General features: G+C 41.9%; 5 protein-coding genes across 5 annotated transcripts; 3 read left to right on the top strand and 2 right to left on the bottom strand.

Moving 5' to 3' along the window:
• The first annotated feature begins 472 nt into the window (after positions 1-472).
• On the top strand, positions 473-3,343 carry LOC115767563. The gene is made up of 3 exons (XM_030711844.1): positions 473-768; positions 2,253-2,388; positions 2,578-3,343. The coding sequence occupies exons 1-3, from the start codon at positions 473-475 to the stop codon at positions 3,262-3,264; spliced, it is 1,119 nt and encodes a 372-aa protein (XP_030567704.1). The 3' UTR covers positions 3,265-3,343.
• Positions 3,344-4,159: 816 nt separating this feature from the next.
• Positions 4,160-7,177, top strand: LOC115767562. Its single transcript, XM_030711843.1, has 2 exons — positions 4,160-4,265; positions 6,966-7,177. The coding sequence occupies exons 1-2, from the start codon at positions 4,160-4,162 to the stop codon at positions 7,175-7,177; spliced, it is 318 nt and encodes a 105-aa protein (XP_030567703.1).
• A 3,031-nt stretch (positions 7,178-10,208) lies between these two features.
• Positions 10,209-11,335, bottom strand: LOC115767559. Its single transcript, XM_030711842.1, has 3 exons — positions 11,078-11,335; positions 10,349-10,457; positions 10,209-10,288 (listed from the first exon to the last, which is right to left on the bottom strand). Exons 1-3 carry the CDS (start codon positions 11,333-11,335, stop codon positions 10,284-10,286), a joined length of 372 nt encoding a protein of 123 aa, XP_030567702.1. The 3' UTR covers positions 10,209-10,283.
• Positions 11,336-11,659: 324 nt separating this feature from the next.
• Positions 11,660-13,257, bottom strand: LOC115767564 (FHA domain-containing protein DDL). Its single transcript, XM_030711845.1, has 2 exons — positions 12,470-13,257; positions 11,660-12,402 (listed from the first exon to the last, which is right to left on the bottom strand). Exons 1-2 carry the CDS (start codon positions 13,207-13,209, stop codon positions 11,670-11,672), a joined length of 1,473 nt encoding a protein of 490 aa, XP_030567705.1. The 5' UTR covers positions 13,210-13,257; the 3' UTR covers positions 11,660-11,669.
• A 341-nt stretch (positions 13,258-13,598) lies between these two features.
• Positions 13,599-14,770, top strand: LOC115767573. The gene is made up of 3 exons (XM_030711859.1): positions 13,599-13,900; positions 13,983-14,069; positions 14,234-14,770. The coding sequence occupies exons 1-3, from the start codon at positions 13,841-13,843 to the stop codon at positions 14,504-14,506; spliced, it is 420 nt and encodes a 139-aa protein (XP_030567719.1). The 5' UTR covers positions 13,599-13,840; the 3' UTR covers positions 14,507-14,770.
• Positions 14,771-15,793: the final 1,023 nt, after the last annotated feature.

The raw sequence follows: 15,793 nt of genomic DNA, 5'->3' as shown, positions 1-15,793 counted from the left end.
GTGCATAATTGTATATCAAAAGACCTATGGACCTATGGACGTCTATTTACTTCTCACAATCTATTTATGTCGCAATTATTTGATAAACTAAATGTACGAAGTATCAACTAGTCGAGTATTTGCATGGAATATTGAAAGGGAACTGGGGCTCTTGGGGTTCTTGACATCGGAGGGGTCCTCTACAAATCGCCGTCTGACGTGATAACAAATAACCGCAAATTGTTGCCAGACAGAAATATTGGGATTTTGTTTTTTTGTTGTATCCAATCAATGCAAATACAAATGTTTGTACATAATTTCCACCTGGCTAGAAGCTAGAGAGGCCATGATTAGTTGCCCCGGGTTGGGAGTCCATCAATGTCAAGTCTGTAGTTTGCTTTGTGGGCTACATCCAAACGGTTCAGCTGGGCAGCTGGCGCGCGCGTCCTTTAGTCCAGATATACACATCATTATATATATATATATATAGTCCATGTCCGATCTGGCAGTTGTGGGCGAGCCGCTGCGCGTGGGCGACAAGTTTGTGCCGCAGCTGAGCATGCGAAGGATCTTTAACACAAAATGCTTTCGCGTCGAGCGCCACCAGCACGAGGTGGCCAATCATTATCGCGACTTTAAGCTGCAGCAGTCGTCGCTGCCGCCGCGTCGCAGCTGCCACCTGGCGCGTCAGCCGCGTCGGATACGCAGTCGCCTCCAGCGTCCAAGCTTTGCCTCGCCCTGTGCTCAATTCCGTGGCGAGTTGCCCGCCCATGTGCACTATTTTCCAAGGTACACAACACTAATTTTAATGGCTGTGCGTATGTGCGTGTGGGTGTGTGTGGGGTGTGTGTGTGGATGACAGTTGGTGTCATAAATGTATATAGGCCCCATATTGCCCCACCCTGGAGCTATCGCTTGGCATACGGCAATGCGGTTGACGTGAAATTTCCGACACATCTTCAGCTCGAGTTTCGTGCCCTTTGCCAGGCCCTCCGTTCCATCCCTCCCGCTTCAACCAACAGCTCGTCTGACGTCAGTGTTGATAAGCGTTGGCACATGGTGTGGTGTGTTGGTTAGTGTCGGCAGAAGGCGGTGCCCGCATTCTCCATTGGGTTTATCCACATTTAAATGCTGATAGTGCAGCAAAATATATACTCGGAATATCCCAAAATTAAGCGTTAACTATTTGTCCACTTATGCTGGCATCATAAAATAGTCCATAGTCGGGTTCAAACTGGGAATCTATACAGTTTAGTCTCGAGATATCGACATATCGAGATATCGACTTTCTATACGATTCTCATAAACAAAAATAACTGTCTAACAAGTGAACTCCGCATCGTAAAATACTTCTTTAAAATCATATCGTTATATTATATTCTACACCAAAGTATTCCCTTCCATTTTATGCCATTCTATCTCTTATTGACTATTCTAACAATTTCAAACAGTTAAGCTCAATCTTAAGTCCACAAATCCTGTAATCCAATCTAATAATCAGTACCAGATTGATCCAAAAAGAAAACTTCCTAGAACAGAACATTTCGTGAGTTGAGAAAAATAAACCCTGCAAAATGTATATGCATAAGTGTTTATAAAAGCGGAGCTAGCATCGATTTTTGAGTAAATATTTTCTTGCATTTTCGACTTGGCAGCTGTTTAATATTAACTTTTGGCTATCAAAGCGCTCCGAACCGAATTTCGAGACTAAGCTAATAAATTAGGCAGCCAAGTAGCCCAGCTCTCAGCCTGCAAATAATGAAGTACAGTCCCATCCATCATCTTGTTTTACTTTCATTAGTTTTCCTATTGATTTTATCAAACAAGCAACACGGTTAACATTGAGTTCAGGCCCCGGGTAACCTTTGCCAAAGGTAATGCCACCGAGGGGGGGCCGCATCAACGCAAAGGAATACAAGAACAAGAAAGGAAAAGAGAAAAGGAGCCACTTCCGCGTCGCACTTAACCTCACTTGTTGACGTTGCCCATAAACGATAACGATAACGATAAGTAAATAGCTGTACAGTGGCATTTTGTGTGGTTGTGTGGAAATCGTTGTTTGATTTTATTAGCCCATCCCCCACCCAACCCACAGGTGGAGGGGGGGCGTGGGGGGTTGGTCATTTTGTTATTTATTTCATTTGTGTTTGCCTGTTTGTTCAGTCGTACGTGAATACGTTTAGTGCTTGGCATTGTTGTAATTAATGTTTTCGGCCGCCCCCCTTCCCCCTTGCCCCTTCCTACGCCCCTTTTATGGCCGTGCCTAATTACAGATTCGGCGATACGTATGCGCCCCGTGGCCGGCAAACGATTTGCTCGGCTGAGCCACCGGACGACACCTACAACGACACGCTGAGACGCATCAGGTGCGCCCACAGCAGCGACCAGCTGAAGGCGCTCGTCGAGCGGCATTTGAACTGACGCAGTGGCGTCGGCGGCAGCGGCGCCGGCAAGTGGGGGGCAATTGGAACGGGCACGAGGACGTGCCATGATGGCAACCACAAATGGCAACAACGTGACCAAGACGGCGTTCGCAGCGGCAGCAGCGACAGCAGCAGAAAATATGAGCAGCGTGTTCTAAATATTAATACGGCAAAGGTGGAAAGCCTACAACGGCAGCAGCAGCAGCAGCAGCGACATCGTCGCATCGATCTGTGTACATATTTGCAACTGGCCAGTGGCTACTACGAACGGGGGTTGCATGCCAACATCAAGTACCTGCAATCGATTGGACAGCGTAATGCAATAAACCAGCAACAGCAACTGCAGCAACAGCGGCAGCAGCAGCAGCAGCGCCACAGGCAGCGACGCTTCTCATTGGAAGCCTGGCCGCAGCAGCAAACAGTTGATGATCAGTCTCAGCAGCATTTGAGTACATTTTTGAAGAATTTGCGCCAGCGCGAGCGTTGCCAGACATTGCCTGACCAGTGCTGCACAACGGATGCCATAAGCGTGCACATAACGCCAGTGCTGCGCGCCGCAACGGACATGTGTGATTATGCGAGGCAGTGTGGTGAAAATAGCAACAATAACATTGAGAGTAACAGCAGCAGCAGCAGCGATCGCAGCAGCAGCAGCACTAACAGCGCTTTAACAGCGGCAATCGATCAACGCAAGCTGTACGAAATTATCGATAACTTGAGCGAATTGAGCTTGCGCGATAACAGTCTGCCGCTCATTACGCTCACGGACTACACGCAACAGGTGGCGCTTTATGGCGCCAATTTGGATATTGCCGGCGATTGTTTAGTGCAAACACCCAACGAAACCGAACCACCAACATAATAGAACTGTAATACGCGACAGCAGCAGCGACAAAAACTGCAATTAATTGCCAACAACAAACAACAAAATAAAACAAAACAAAACAAACAAGCAGCAAAAATAGACAACAAAATAAACGCTGAACAAAGCAAAAACGCGCACGTCATCGGAAATCGTTCGTTTTGTTTTTTTTTTTTTGTGTTTTTTTATATGCAAACGGCAGGCAAACAACGACCAGAAGCAACAATAATCACAATAACAACAACAACAAAAACAACAACAGGCGGCAGCTCATAACGGCTGAAACAAAATATAAAACGGCTTTTGAGCCAAACTATTGCGTATTTGGCGAGGCGCTCGAACAATGGTTGCGGCTGCTGCCGACGTTCAAATAACAGCAATAACAACAACAGCAGCAGCAACAACAACAACAACAGCAGCTATTAGCGACGCAGCGCTGCCAGCGCCAGCAGCGACGACGACGACGACGTCAGCGAACGCCAATAGCAGCGGCAGCAGCGTTCAATTTGCAGCATTAGCGGCGGCAAGTGCCAGCGATACACAAGCGGCGACCTCCAATTCAAATAATAACAACAACAGCAGCAGCAGCAGCAAAAAGCATATTGATAAGCGCGACAGCAGCAGCAACAGCAACAACAACAACAACGACAACATGTCTGATGCAAGCGACGCCGATGCCGCCAAAGCAACAGGCACAACAGCAACAACAACAACAACAACAACAACAACAACAACAACAACAACAACAACACCAACAACAACAGTAACAGTAACTGTAACAGCAGCAGAAGCAGCAGCAGCAGCAGCAGCGGCAGCAGCCTCTGCTGCAGCCGCGCCCACCAAAAGCGCCGTTAGCCAGCGCAATGTGGACATCAAAATCGAGAAATGCAGCAACATGGAGGCGGCCACACAGCAGCTGACCAAAAAGGTTCTAAAACTCGATTTGGGCGGCAAGAATCTGGATGAGTATTCGCTCAAGTCGCCAAAATCGCCCATCGCGGGTAAGTTTCAAGAATATATGTGTATACATACATACATATACATATACGTACATGTGTATGTAAGTCTATACAAATATGTGTGTGTGTGTGTGTGTGTGTGTGTGTGTGCATATTGAACAAACCCCGCTCCTAAGCCCCAGCTATGTTCAAGGTAAACGCAAACAAGCCAGCGCCTATAAAGAAGAAAATTAGAAAAAAACACAACAACAACAACAACACACACACACAAGTAGGCGTGCCTAGATCAGAGAGCGTGCCCGACTAGGAGATACCCTGAGCACAGTAACAAGCTGCGAACATTCTAGCATGCATAAAATACAAACACACAGACACAGACACATACACACACGCCCTCATGCTGCGCACTTTACGCAGCGACTTCACACACACACACACACACACACACACACTTTGCATGGAAAATGCAGTATTGATTAACTTCGGTGTTTATTGTCCGATCTTTATGAAACTTTCAATGCTTGAATATGGCTGGCATTCGCAAGGATCGATCTTTAAATTAGTGTAGTCTTTCAACTTTTAAGGGTAGAGGACGAGCTCTTTAAAAAGTTATCGTTTCAAAATCGATATTAATCGATATTTAAAAAACTCAACTCGCTCTGTATATTTTATACATTTCCTAATTTTGAGAAAGGTATCTAAATAGTTAAATATATTGATGCACTATGAGAAACTTTAAAATTGCCGGATCGTGCTCAAAAAACCTTGCCTCAATAATCGATATTTATCGATATTCCAAAAAAAATATCAACTGGCTCTACATATTGTATATACACCCCAATTTCGCAAAAGGGTATCTAAAAAGTGGAATTTATCTGTGTACACAATACAGGAACCTTGATACCATAATCCGTCCATTTAAGTGCGTGATTTTACGATTATTTATCGATATAAATCGATATTATCACAAGATCCGCTCATCTAATTGTCCTGATCAAATATATCTCTATGTAATCGGAGATGTTTCCTTCCGCCTGTTACTTACATTTGCACAAAAACATGACACCCTTTTTGGCACATTTTCAATGGGCTCAGGGTATAATTATAAATACGCACATGAGCAAAAGTACAGTAGAACAAATGCCACGACGATCGCAGGAACTAAACAATATGTTGTCTACTTTGTTTTCCCATTTTGAACCTTTGACTTTTACGTGTGTTTTATCACTAAACAAATAAAATAGATTTTTATGCGTTGCTTCGCTAGTCAAATATTTGTGTTAAATGTGACAACAGCGCTGGCTAATTTTTTTGGCCGCCAGCCTAAAGCACGTTAACTCTTCCACGAAACTTGGAAATTTCAGCAAAGTTGACTTTTGCAGAGCCGTAAACACAAAGCACGCACCGAATCGGTTCGGTTTTGAAAGCGCAACAAGTCGGAGACTCACTTTGTGGGTGTCCCTTGTAAAGTTCATGTTAAATTTACGTTTGACAATTTTATTGTGCAAGGATTAGATGGCTGTGCATGATTGCTGGACAGTAAGGTGGCAAGTCTGCTTTTAGATCGGCCAAAGCTACAATCACAACTAATTTGAGCTAATTTGATCAGATGCTTTGCCATTTAATAAATGGAAATTGGCTACAATGAGTTTATCCACCTGTTAAATATGTATAAAATGTGAGGACAGCGCTGCCACCTATTTAAACTAAACTAGCAATAACCATTTGAACTCAACTAACCCAATGTGACATTTTATATTGATGGACAACATATTATCGATAACTAAGCGATAAGTGTTTAACAGCATGTCATCGATAACTAAACGACAAGTGTTTAACAGCATGTTATCGATAACTAAACGATTAGTGTTTAACAGCATGTTATCGATAGCTAAACGATAAGTGTTTAGCAACATGTTATCGATAGCTAAACGATAAGTGTTTAACAACATGTTATCGATAATTAAACGCTAAGTGTTTATCGATAACGAAAGATAAGTGCTTAACAGCATGTTATCGATAATTAAACGATAAGTGTTGAACAGCATATTATCGATAGCTAAACGATAAGTGTTTAACAGCATGTTATCGATAACTAAACGATATATAACGATCGATAATTAAACGATAAGTGTTGAACAGCATGTTATCGATAACTAAACGATAAATATCGATTGTCAGAGCAGGTTTTTAGGAAAATTTTGCTACAGATATGAAGAGCTTAGTTTTCGAATTGGCAGCGTTAATACGCGGACTGAAGAAAAGGGCAAATACAGAGCGAGGTGCGGCATGTTTGAGGCAGGCTTCGTTTCCGTTTTTGCGTGTCTTCACTGTAGTTTACACAATGTTTTGTATGTACATATATTGTATGCCTTTCGCTCGGGGGGCTCAAATGTCATGTGGCTTGAATTGATTTTTCCATGAAAACTGATCTAAAAAACACGCACACACACACGCACACACACGCACACTCAGCTGATATTTCCCTGAAGCGGCGGCTGGCCACAAGCCGCATGCGAGAAAATTAATCTGCGAAACATTTGAAGGCAGAAATTTCGACTTGGGGCTTTTAATTTTTTATTTTTTTTCAATTTTTTAATTCATTTTAACGATTGCCTTGCCTTATCGCATGTGTGTGTGTGTGTGTGTGTGTGTGTGTGTGTGTGTGTGTGTGTGTGTTGTTGCGTTTATTTAGAGTGTGTATTTTTTATTATTATTAATTAATGGTGTATTCATTCGCAGCACGTTTGCCGCATCAAACATCATTGACGTCATCGGTGGACGTTGAAGATCGAAAGACATTACGAGAGGCCTTATATCAGGGTATATTCCATCGACATCGGCGCACCATATTCGCCGTGGGCAGCTTTCTACGGATGCTGCGCAGCCGGAATTCGCAATACAATACCATACGCAGCTCGTCGGAGGGTGAGGATATCGATGAGGTTAGATAAGAATATATCCAATATCCGGTTGCCTAACTATCATGCTAAATGTGTAGTGTATTGGCCAGAGACAGCACTCGAAAACAGCAGCAGCAGCAGCAACAACAACAACTAAAACAACAACAACAACAACAACAACATCATGAATACATCAACAACAATAAACAAGAACAACAACGACAATCTGGGTTATCATATGGAACATGTTTTAGATGGAACGTAGCGCAGCCAGTCGCAGCACTTGTCGTTGGTTGCATTCATTCTCTATTTTCTTTTTTCATTTAATCATATTTTTCTCTTTTTTTTTTTTAATAATCTCTTGCAATTGTTATCAGTTTTTTGAACTTGGCATGATATTTGGGCATTGACATAGTTATGCTGGATCCATTGATGCAGGCCGCGTCTTGTTCTCCTCTTTTTTTAAGCATAATCTAGTATATAAACACACATATATATATATATATAGAGCGTATAGCTTCTAGTTTTTAGTGTATATGTAGATTCATTTTAATCATGGCTTGTATCTATTTGTATCTATTATATGCGGGTCTGCAGAGCCGCAAAAAACTTGCTGCTGGTTCACGCTTCACGGTTCAGAGTTCACGCGTGGAACCAGTCGCAACGCGGCGCCTGGCTTTGGTTCACGCGTGGAACCAGTCGCAACAAAGAACTTCGAATCCGGTTCAAAATTTCAATTTTCAACAAATTTGATTATTTTTAAATTGATTTGCTTTTTGCATAGTTTAGGAACTTTAAAAATGGTTTCAAAATTATTTCTCTATAAATACTAATATTAAGCTGGTCCGGCTCATGTTTCATGTTAGCTTTCTTATATTTATATATATAAATAATTGTCGAAAGACATATGAGCAGGTTGTTTGTTTGATTCTTGCTCTTGCTCTCGCGTACCTAAAACTTGTTGAGAATTACAAGTGAATTTGTTGTTGTCCATAACTTGTACTTGTTACCATATTATACACGGAGCTCAGGCCGGCCAGCTTAATATCAGTATATGCAAACATATATATAAGTTTTTTTCAGACTTTAGATTTATCTTGAAATTGAACGAGGGGCTCGAAGCTTTGCGGCTCGCAGTCTCGAATGTATCATTTATGGCTATGCTAAAAGAAAATGAAGTTTTATAAGAAATCGCTTTTCCACACACACACACACACACACAAGTTCATTTATGATCAAGTTAAGCTTAACTTATATACAAGAAAGAAAACGAAAAAGAAAAAATAGTTGAATTCCAAACAGCAAAGCCCCAAAACAAAGCAACCATAAGACTAGCCAGAGACTTGACTAAAGTCACTTTAGTTGCACTTAATTATTATTTAGTTGTTGTTTTTTTGGTACATTTATTTGATATTTAATGCATTCCGAGAACATTTTCAACAACAACAAAAGAAAACTGAGCTAAAAACATTCCCTCAGCTCTGGACACAGTTTGTCTCAGTCTGCTCCTTTGCCTTTTCCCTTTCTGCAAGCAAACGGATCTGAAAGACGCCTTATATTAAAACAAAATAATAATAATAATAATAATGAATAAAAAAACAAATAAATGAAAAACTCTATGATATAAAAACAAAGTAAATGTAGTATTTAAAGCCGTTTTTGTGAACCTAAGCTAGAAAAAAAATGCATTAATATCCATGCATGTTATAATGTAATACTGTAATACTGTCAAACTGTTATACTATACAACTGTAATACTGTTTAACTGTAACTGTAACTCTAACTGTAAAACTGTGTACAACTGCGCCTCGTTAACTCGATAACAATTCGATTGTCGATCGATAAATTTGTTCTGAAACTTGCAGAGAGCTTGTTCGTAGGCGGTTTTTTTTGGAAAGTGTCTGTTTTTCGACTTAATTTTCTCTTAAACAAAATCTCATATATTATAACAGACATTTTTGTTAAGCATCTTCTGTTAGCCTTGTTCTAGAATGTATTCATAGTATATATTGTAACGCTTAGGCCCATTTAATTACTTCTTTTTTTTTTTGGTACAGTCAGCACAAATAACGCAATAGCCTAGATCCGATTAGTATAACATATATTAGTCATATATGTTAAGTTTTTGAACTCTGATTTTTACACATAAACCAGACCAAAATCAATAAGAACAAGTTTCCGTAAGCCTTATACAATATATATATATGTATATATGTATATATATATATAGCCAAATTTGGTTGGACCAATATACAAAATAGATAAATATAGAATCCATAGAAATTTTTGTGTTATTGTGTGGTAAAGTTGAAATATTTTTTATATAAAGTACCATTCAGAAACCTGATCGATATAGGACTAGTAGAAGAATATATATATATATATATATAGAGGTTATATGCAGAATTGATTGCTAGATTTGGGCTTAAGATCGGTTTGTCTGGGAGTTAGGCTCTCTGCAAGTGCCAGCCAGATGTTAGCTTCGTTATAATTGATTCATTTCCAAACCATGTTTTTATTTGAGAATATTGTTAAAGTCGGTTTTCATTGCTAAGGGAACAAAATAAATATATATAATATTGTAAAGCCGCACAAGAACCTATATATATATGCATATAGCTCGATATATAAATGCCTAGTTATAGTCCCAACACACGCAGTAAACTAATGTGTATACCTCTTGATTTGCAGTAAACAGGCTACACACGCGTATAAGTATGTTTGTACACATGATATGATATATATATATATATATATATGTATATGTATATATATATATATACATATATGTATTTTAGAGCATTTTTGTTTAGTGCTAGAGAAAACTAATGTTTAAAGAGATTTTGTACAGCGATATACCCTGAGTGTATACCCTATGGAAAAAAAAGAAAAACACATTCATGAAATAACAGCAAAAAAAAAAAAATGAAGAAACTGTTGGAAATTGTTTGATAGTTAAAATTTCATATGCTATAAAGTATACATTTCATTATTACTACATGATTAAGTTTTTTTTTTTTTCCAAATAAAAAACCAAAAGAATTTCCAGTTAATGCAAATTGTATATTTTTTTTGCAGTTTCTCAAGGCGCGTAAAGTTTTCAAATTGCCGCATCTGTTCGGTCGCTGATGGCAAATCCTCGCAGTTTCCGATGTTTCTAAACTAAATATGCATTATGTACTATAACTGGAATCGGAATAAAAGCAAACAAAGACAACATACACGGTCGCCACCAAGTCGCGTTTGGCAGCGTGAAAGCGGGCAGCACGGGCATCGCGAATGGGTTACCAGCTGCTCCTGGGCTGTTCACTTGGCCCAGCGCAGTCAGGAACTGGAAGAGTTAGAGTTGGGATTGATAATAATTAGAATGTCACGAAATGTGCCTAAAGGATTACGGATTTGGATAGGAGAACCTCTACATATAGATATAATATAGATCGGAAAGATTTTGTAATACTTTAAGAGTAGCAAATATTTATGATATATCTATTTAACCTCAGGCTAGATTCATATTGTTACTAGCCAGGTTTCTTCTTCTTCAGTGGCCAAAGAAACTGAATCAATTAGGCAGTTCATCTACCGAGACTTCTGCTAGTTTTGGTTACTTTATCAAGTAGCTGTTTTAGAAAGTCTTAACTACTTTTCTTACAAAGTTATATAGAACAATTTGAAAGATTTGTAAAAAACAAAAAAACCAGATGTAAATAAGTTTATTAGATTAAGTTCATTGCAAAGTTGCTGCTAGAGATTCCTCGGTGCTGCCAGATGTGCACAGCATGGTCAGGTGGCAGCACTGCAATGCTAACTTCCTGCCAAATACTTAACACCTTGATTAACTGCCTTGCAAGTAGCACGTAGTCGATGCTTGTTAACTTTGACATGCGGATGCAAGAAATTGAAGCTTGCTTTTCCTTTTAACCACTGTTGCTGCTGGCACCTGGCAGTACTCACCTGCTGCGGACTGGCGGCCACCACGTAGGTGCCCTCGTTGACGGCCTTTTGTATGGTGGCACGTATGTCGGCCGTTTCCTGTAGCTTCTGCGGCGTCACGCTCACCCGTGCCGCCTGTGAGGAGGGCAGCAAATCGGGCCGCATTAGCCACAAGGGCTGCACCACCTGGCGACGCGGCCTGGCCGCTGGCACGGCCCAGACGTGGCCGAGACAAATGCCAATGCAGATGCAGCTCCAGATGATGGCACGCCCATGCATGTTGCGTTAAGCTGCAGACGTGACGGTTCACTGGTTGAGCCAAAGCTAGTTGAAGCTGTCGCAGCTCAAAACCGAAAAAGAATTCATCGCAATTTGATGAGGAAGTACACAATTCTGGCTTGTATTTCAATGATGGCAGTTGTTGCACGCGAAAACGTGCCGCATTTTGGACATAGACAAATGGACAAAACACACACAATGGGATGGGCGGGGAGAGGCGGTGCAGGTGGACGGGGAGACACATTGATTTGAACATACATAGTTTAGTATACATTTGAACTTAGCTTAAGAACAGTGTGTGTGTGAGCGAGTGAGCATATTATTGGCCTCTCTTTCATATTTGCGCATTGGCCTGCTCGGCTGGGTCGGATGACTCGGCCGGCTCGTCTTTGATATGCACATCGTCATCTTCCTGGTCCTCCTTGCTGTTCTCATGCAGCAGCACATATTCGCGCGAGCTAAAGCCAAACTTGATGACATCCTTCTCCATCAGTTCATAGTATTTGCGTCCATCGATTTTCTTGTTGTTGAGAAACGTGCCGTTCGCCGACTCCAAATCGATTAGATATAAACGCACCCGTTTGCCCTGGCTGCCGTCATCGCGTGCGAAGGGCACCAGACGGTATTGGAGTGCTGCGTGCTGCTTGGAGCAACTGGGATGATCGACCGCCAGGTCGACCACTTTGCGATCGCGTCCAACCAGAAAACAGCTCTGTCGATGTATGTGCAGCGTCGGCAGCGCCGTCTCACCCTTGAAGGGATACAGACGCCAGCGGCGTTTGGGCTTGCGCGCCTCCGGTGGCTCCGAGTATTTGACAACAACGCCGTTCACTTTGTTGGTGTCCTCGGTAAGGGCACCACTCAGTCCAAAATTGGGTTTCTCCTTGTCGAGCGGCTCATCGTCATTGGACGCCGGCGGCTTGTCCTTGTCATTTGGCTTGCCCCACTCAAAGTGCTCCTCGTCCCGGTTGCGATGGTCATTGCGACGCTGCTGCTGGTGACGACGTGGTCCGCCGCCGCCTCTGTAGGAACGTTCCCGTGGACTGCGGCTGTGGCTTCTGCTGCGCCTGCATGGGACATAAATGTTAAGGTGTTAAGGTGTCAAGGTGTCGCACTCTCAAGTTTTTCGCTTACCGATGTGAATCGACGGGCGAACGACGTGGTCGCTCCCGACGCTCGTTGCTGCGCATACGCTGCTGCTGCTGCTGCTGCTGATGCTGGCGGCGATCCTTGCCGCGCTCTAGATCTCTATCGCGTTCACGTTCCCTTTCGCGTCCGCGACGCACTTGATTGTCACGTTCACGTTCACGATCCCGCTCCCTGTCTCTGTCCCTCTCGCGTTCCCGCTCCCGCTCTCGCTCTCGCTCACGTTCGCGACTGCGGCTTCTTTTGCGGGCTTTGTTTGTGTTTTTGCCGGAACCGTGTCGCTGGTTGGCGCCGCTGCGTTCAGGACTGTCCCATTTGGAGCGCTGTTCTTGCACTTTGCTCTCCACGGTTGCAGGCTCCCGTTGCTGCTGCTGTGCTCTTTCTCGTTTGGGCGTTGCGTCTTTGACAGCTTTCGTCTTTTTGGCGCGTTTGTTGTCACCGACGGACTTGGAAGCCTCGCTGCTGTCGCTGCTGCGACTATTGCTGCTGCTGCTACTGCTGCTGCTGCTGTCGCTGCCGCTGGAGGAGGAGCTGGAGCTGGAGCTATCGCGTGCTATTTTTCGCTTGCGCGTTTTGCTCGATTTGCGATTTACGGCTTCTGAATGCCTATTGATTGTCTTTGATTTAGCTAACTTCGATTTGGTGTCGTCATCGCTGCTTTGGGCCGCCATATCATTGTCGCTGCGCATGGCGCGCTCCTTGCTGCGCGCTTTGGCAACTTTCACCATATTTCACTTGAAATTATTAAAATATATGCGGCTTGATAAATCGAAAACACAACACCTTTAAAATTATGCTAGTGATGACGAATTGACTGATAAGCGGCATTGGCGTCAACAGCTGTTTGCCAATCGATACCCAGCACTGTATCGATACTTATTTCAAGACAATTTAAAATGATATCTTCAGCTTGTTAAGCTTTAAATATGCAATATGTTTATCAATACTGTTCAACTATAATCACTTTGGTATATTTAGCTCGCTATTTGAGAAATTCCTTCACATCGATAAAATAAAAGGACTCAACACTGATAGCGCTAAAATATATTCGATACTATCGATATTCTAAGCTTAAACCGCGCCATGCCCATCACAAAGCGCTGTGCCTGTGCTGCCGCTGCAGCTGCGTTTAACACATAATTTCGTGCAAGGTTGCGAATTTTTATTTTAAGTATTTGTTTTTGTGATAGTGTTGCAGTGCCAGCGCCATGTTAACGTTATTGTTGTGCATGTAATAAACCGAATCTTGAAGAAAACGCCCAGCAGCTGCAGCAGTAGTCAAAAAGTAAATCAAATAAAACAAAATCCGGATTTAAACAAACTGCAAACTGCATTTGGACGGCGTTTTCGGCATTCACAATGACACCATTTGATGATTTCGTCTACTTAATAAATCACGTGCTGCTTGGCGAAGAGCCGGTAAGTAGGAACACACACACAGTGTTGCCAGACAACACTAAACGAATTTATAATTGATTTTCATCTTCTATGCTCTAATCAGACCATCGAGGATTTCATATTGCTTGTGGGTACACTGGTGGCCTTCATAGCGTTCATACTCTGGTGTTGTTTTCCCATACAGCCAAAGGTAGGTAAAAACATACGCAAACGCAAATACTGACACACACACACGCACACACAACACACACAAGCACACACACCCACACACAAACAAGTATGTATGCATATGTATGTAGGGTATATGGGGGCCAGTTACTAATTTGATTTTGATTTTTTTTGGTTTTTGCATAGGAACCGGGCCAGCATCGTCAATTTACGTGTAAAATCATACAGAATCACATCAAGGCATTCGATGCGGCCACCAGTAATGACAATGGCACTGCTACTGCGACTGCGACTGCAACAGCAAGCAGCAGTAACGGGATTAATGGCAGCGCCAGCTTCTTAAATGGCGCCGGCAACGCAAGCACACAATACAATGGCGGCGGCGGCAGTTACAGCAAAAACGGCACCGTTGCCATGCACAACTATTACGTTAAGAACGGACACCACTGTTGCACCTAATTGAGCGTGTGGCCCAATGAAATATGGAACTTAACCAGGCCCAAGGCACTGGCAACAAAGCTTCGACCAAGTCAAAAACAAAATTTTCAAATTTGTTAGCCAATTCTGATTTCAAATGATTCAACTTGCGTTTGTTCCTTTCTCCTACTCTCTCTCCTTTCCTCAGTGTTCTATAAATGTGTGTAGAAATTGTGCCAATTGGTTGTTCAAAACGCAGCTAAAAGCTATAAAAAGCGTACTGAACGTTGCCCCCCATTCCCCCCGGGCAAAGAAAAGCCCCCCCCCCCCCTCCCCTGCTCTACACTGTTTAAACATGTTGTTTGTATATGTAATTCGCAGGCACATTTGAATTGTAATTGCTCAGACTGATTTGTTCATGGGTTCAAAATGCATTTTATGCATTTCCCAGCCCGTGACGGCAAAGAAAACCACGAAATGTTAGGCGCAAGTTTTTAAAACTTCTCTTATTTAGTACGCATTTTATTGCATTCGAATACCAAAATGACACACACGAGCATGTTAAGAAAACAGACGAACAAAAAAAGACAAAAGGAAACCAAGCAACTATTTATAAGTATTTATTATGATGAACAACAAGAACTAATTGCATATTTATACGCATGTTAATATTACAACAATCGCTTACGATCCCCAGACAATTTGCTCGCATAAAGCGCAAAAACTAAACAAAAAAAAATAAGAAAGAACAATTATCAAGTGGAACAATTATTTGTGGAAGGCGAGCAGCTACAGTGCTGGCTATTTGATTAGCAACATTTATGGATTATCTGTTTTATGTCTGTAAGATATACTCACACACACACACACACACACACACACACACATTATACAAATTGACTAGCATAGTTAAAAATTGATGTTTGAATAAGTTGTCATACAAACTGTTTGGTATTTCATTTCTCTCAGTGTATACACCTAAGATACTTATATATATGTATGTATTTGTATGTTTGATCTCATTTAGCAACTTATTTATGTGATGAAACTTTAATGAATTTCTCCAATCCGAAGGGTTATTAAACAAAAACAACAACAAAGCAAGCACAAAACGGCGTTTCCCATTTGGTTTATCAGTGCGCAGTGCTAAGCACAGTGTGCGACATAAGTATGTACACACTGTGCACACACTAATCAGCAAATCACACAGGCCACTTGAGAGTCGAGCAACGGGACACTTGAGTAGTTTTCGTTTTTGTTTGTTTTTTGTTTTTAATTTATTTTATTATTATTTGTTTCTCTCCTTGCTATTTGCTATCTGAGCAAAAT

The sequence above is a fragment of the Drosophila novamexicana genome, unplaced genomic scaffold (genome assembly GCF_003285875.2).
Source record: "Drosophila novamexicana strain 15010-1031.04,08,12 unplaced genomic scaffold, DnovRS2.1 tig00001415-arrow-arrow-pilon, whole genome shotgun sequence".
Taxonomy (NCBI): Eukaryota; Metazoa; Arthropoda; class Insecta; order Diptera; family Drosophilidae; genus Drosophila; species Drosophila novamexicana.
The sequence above is the reverse complement of the archived record's forward strand: the minus strand, read 5'-3'. Positions and strand labels throughout refer to the sequence as shown.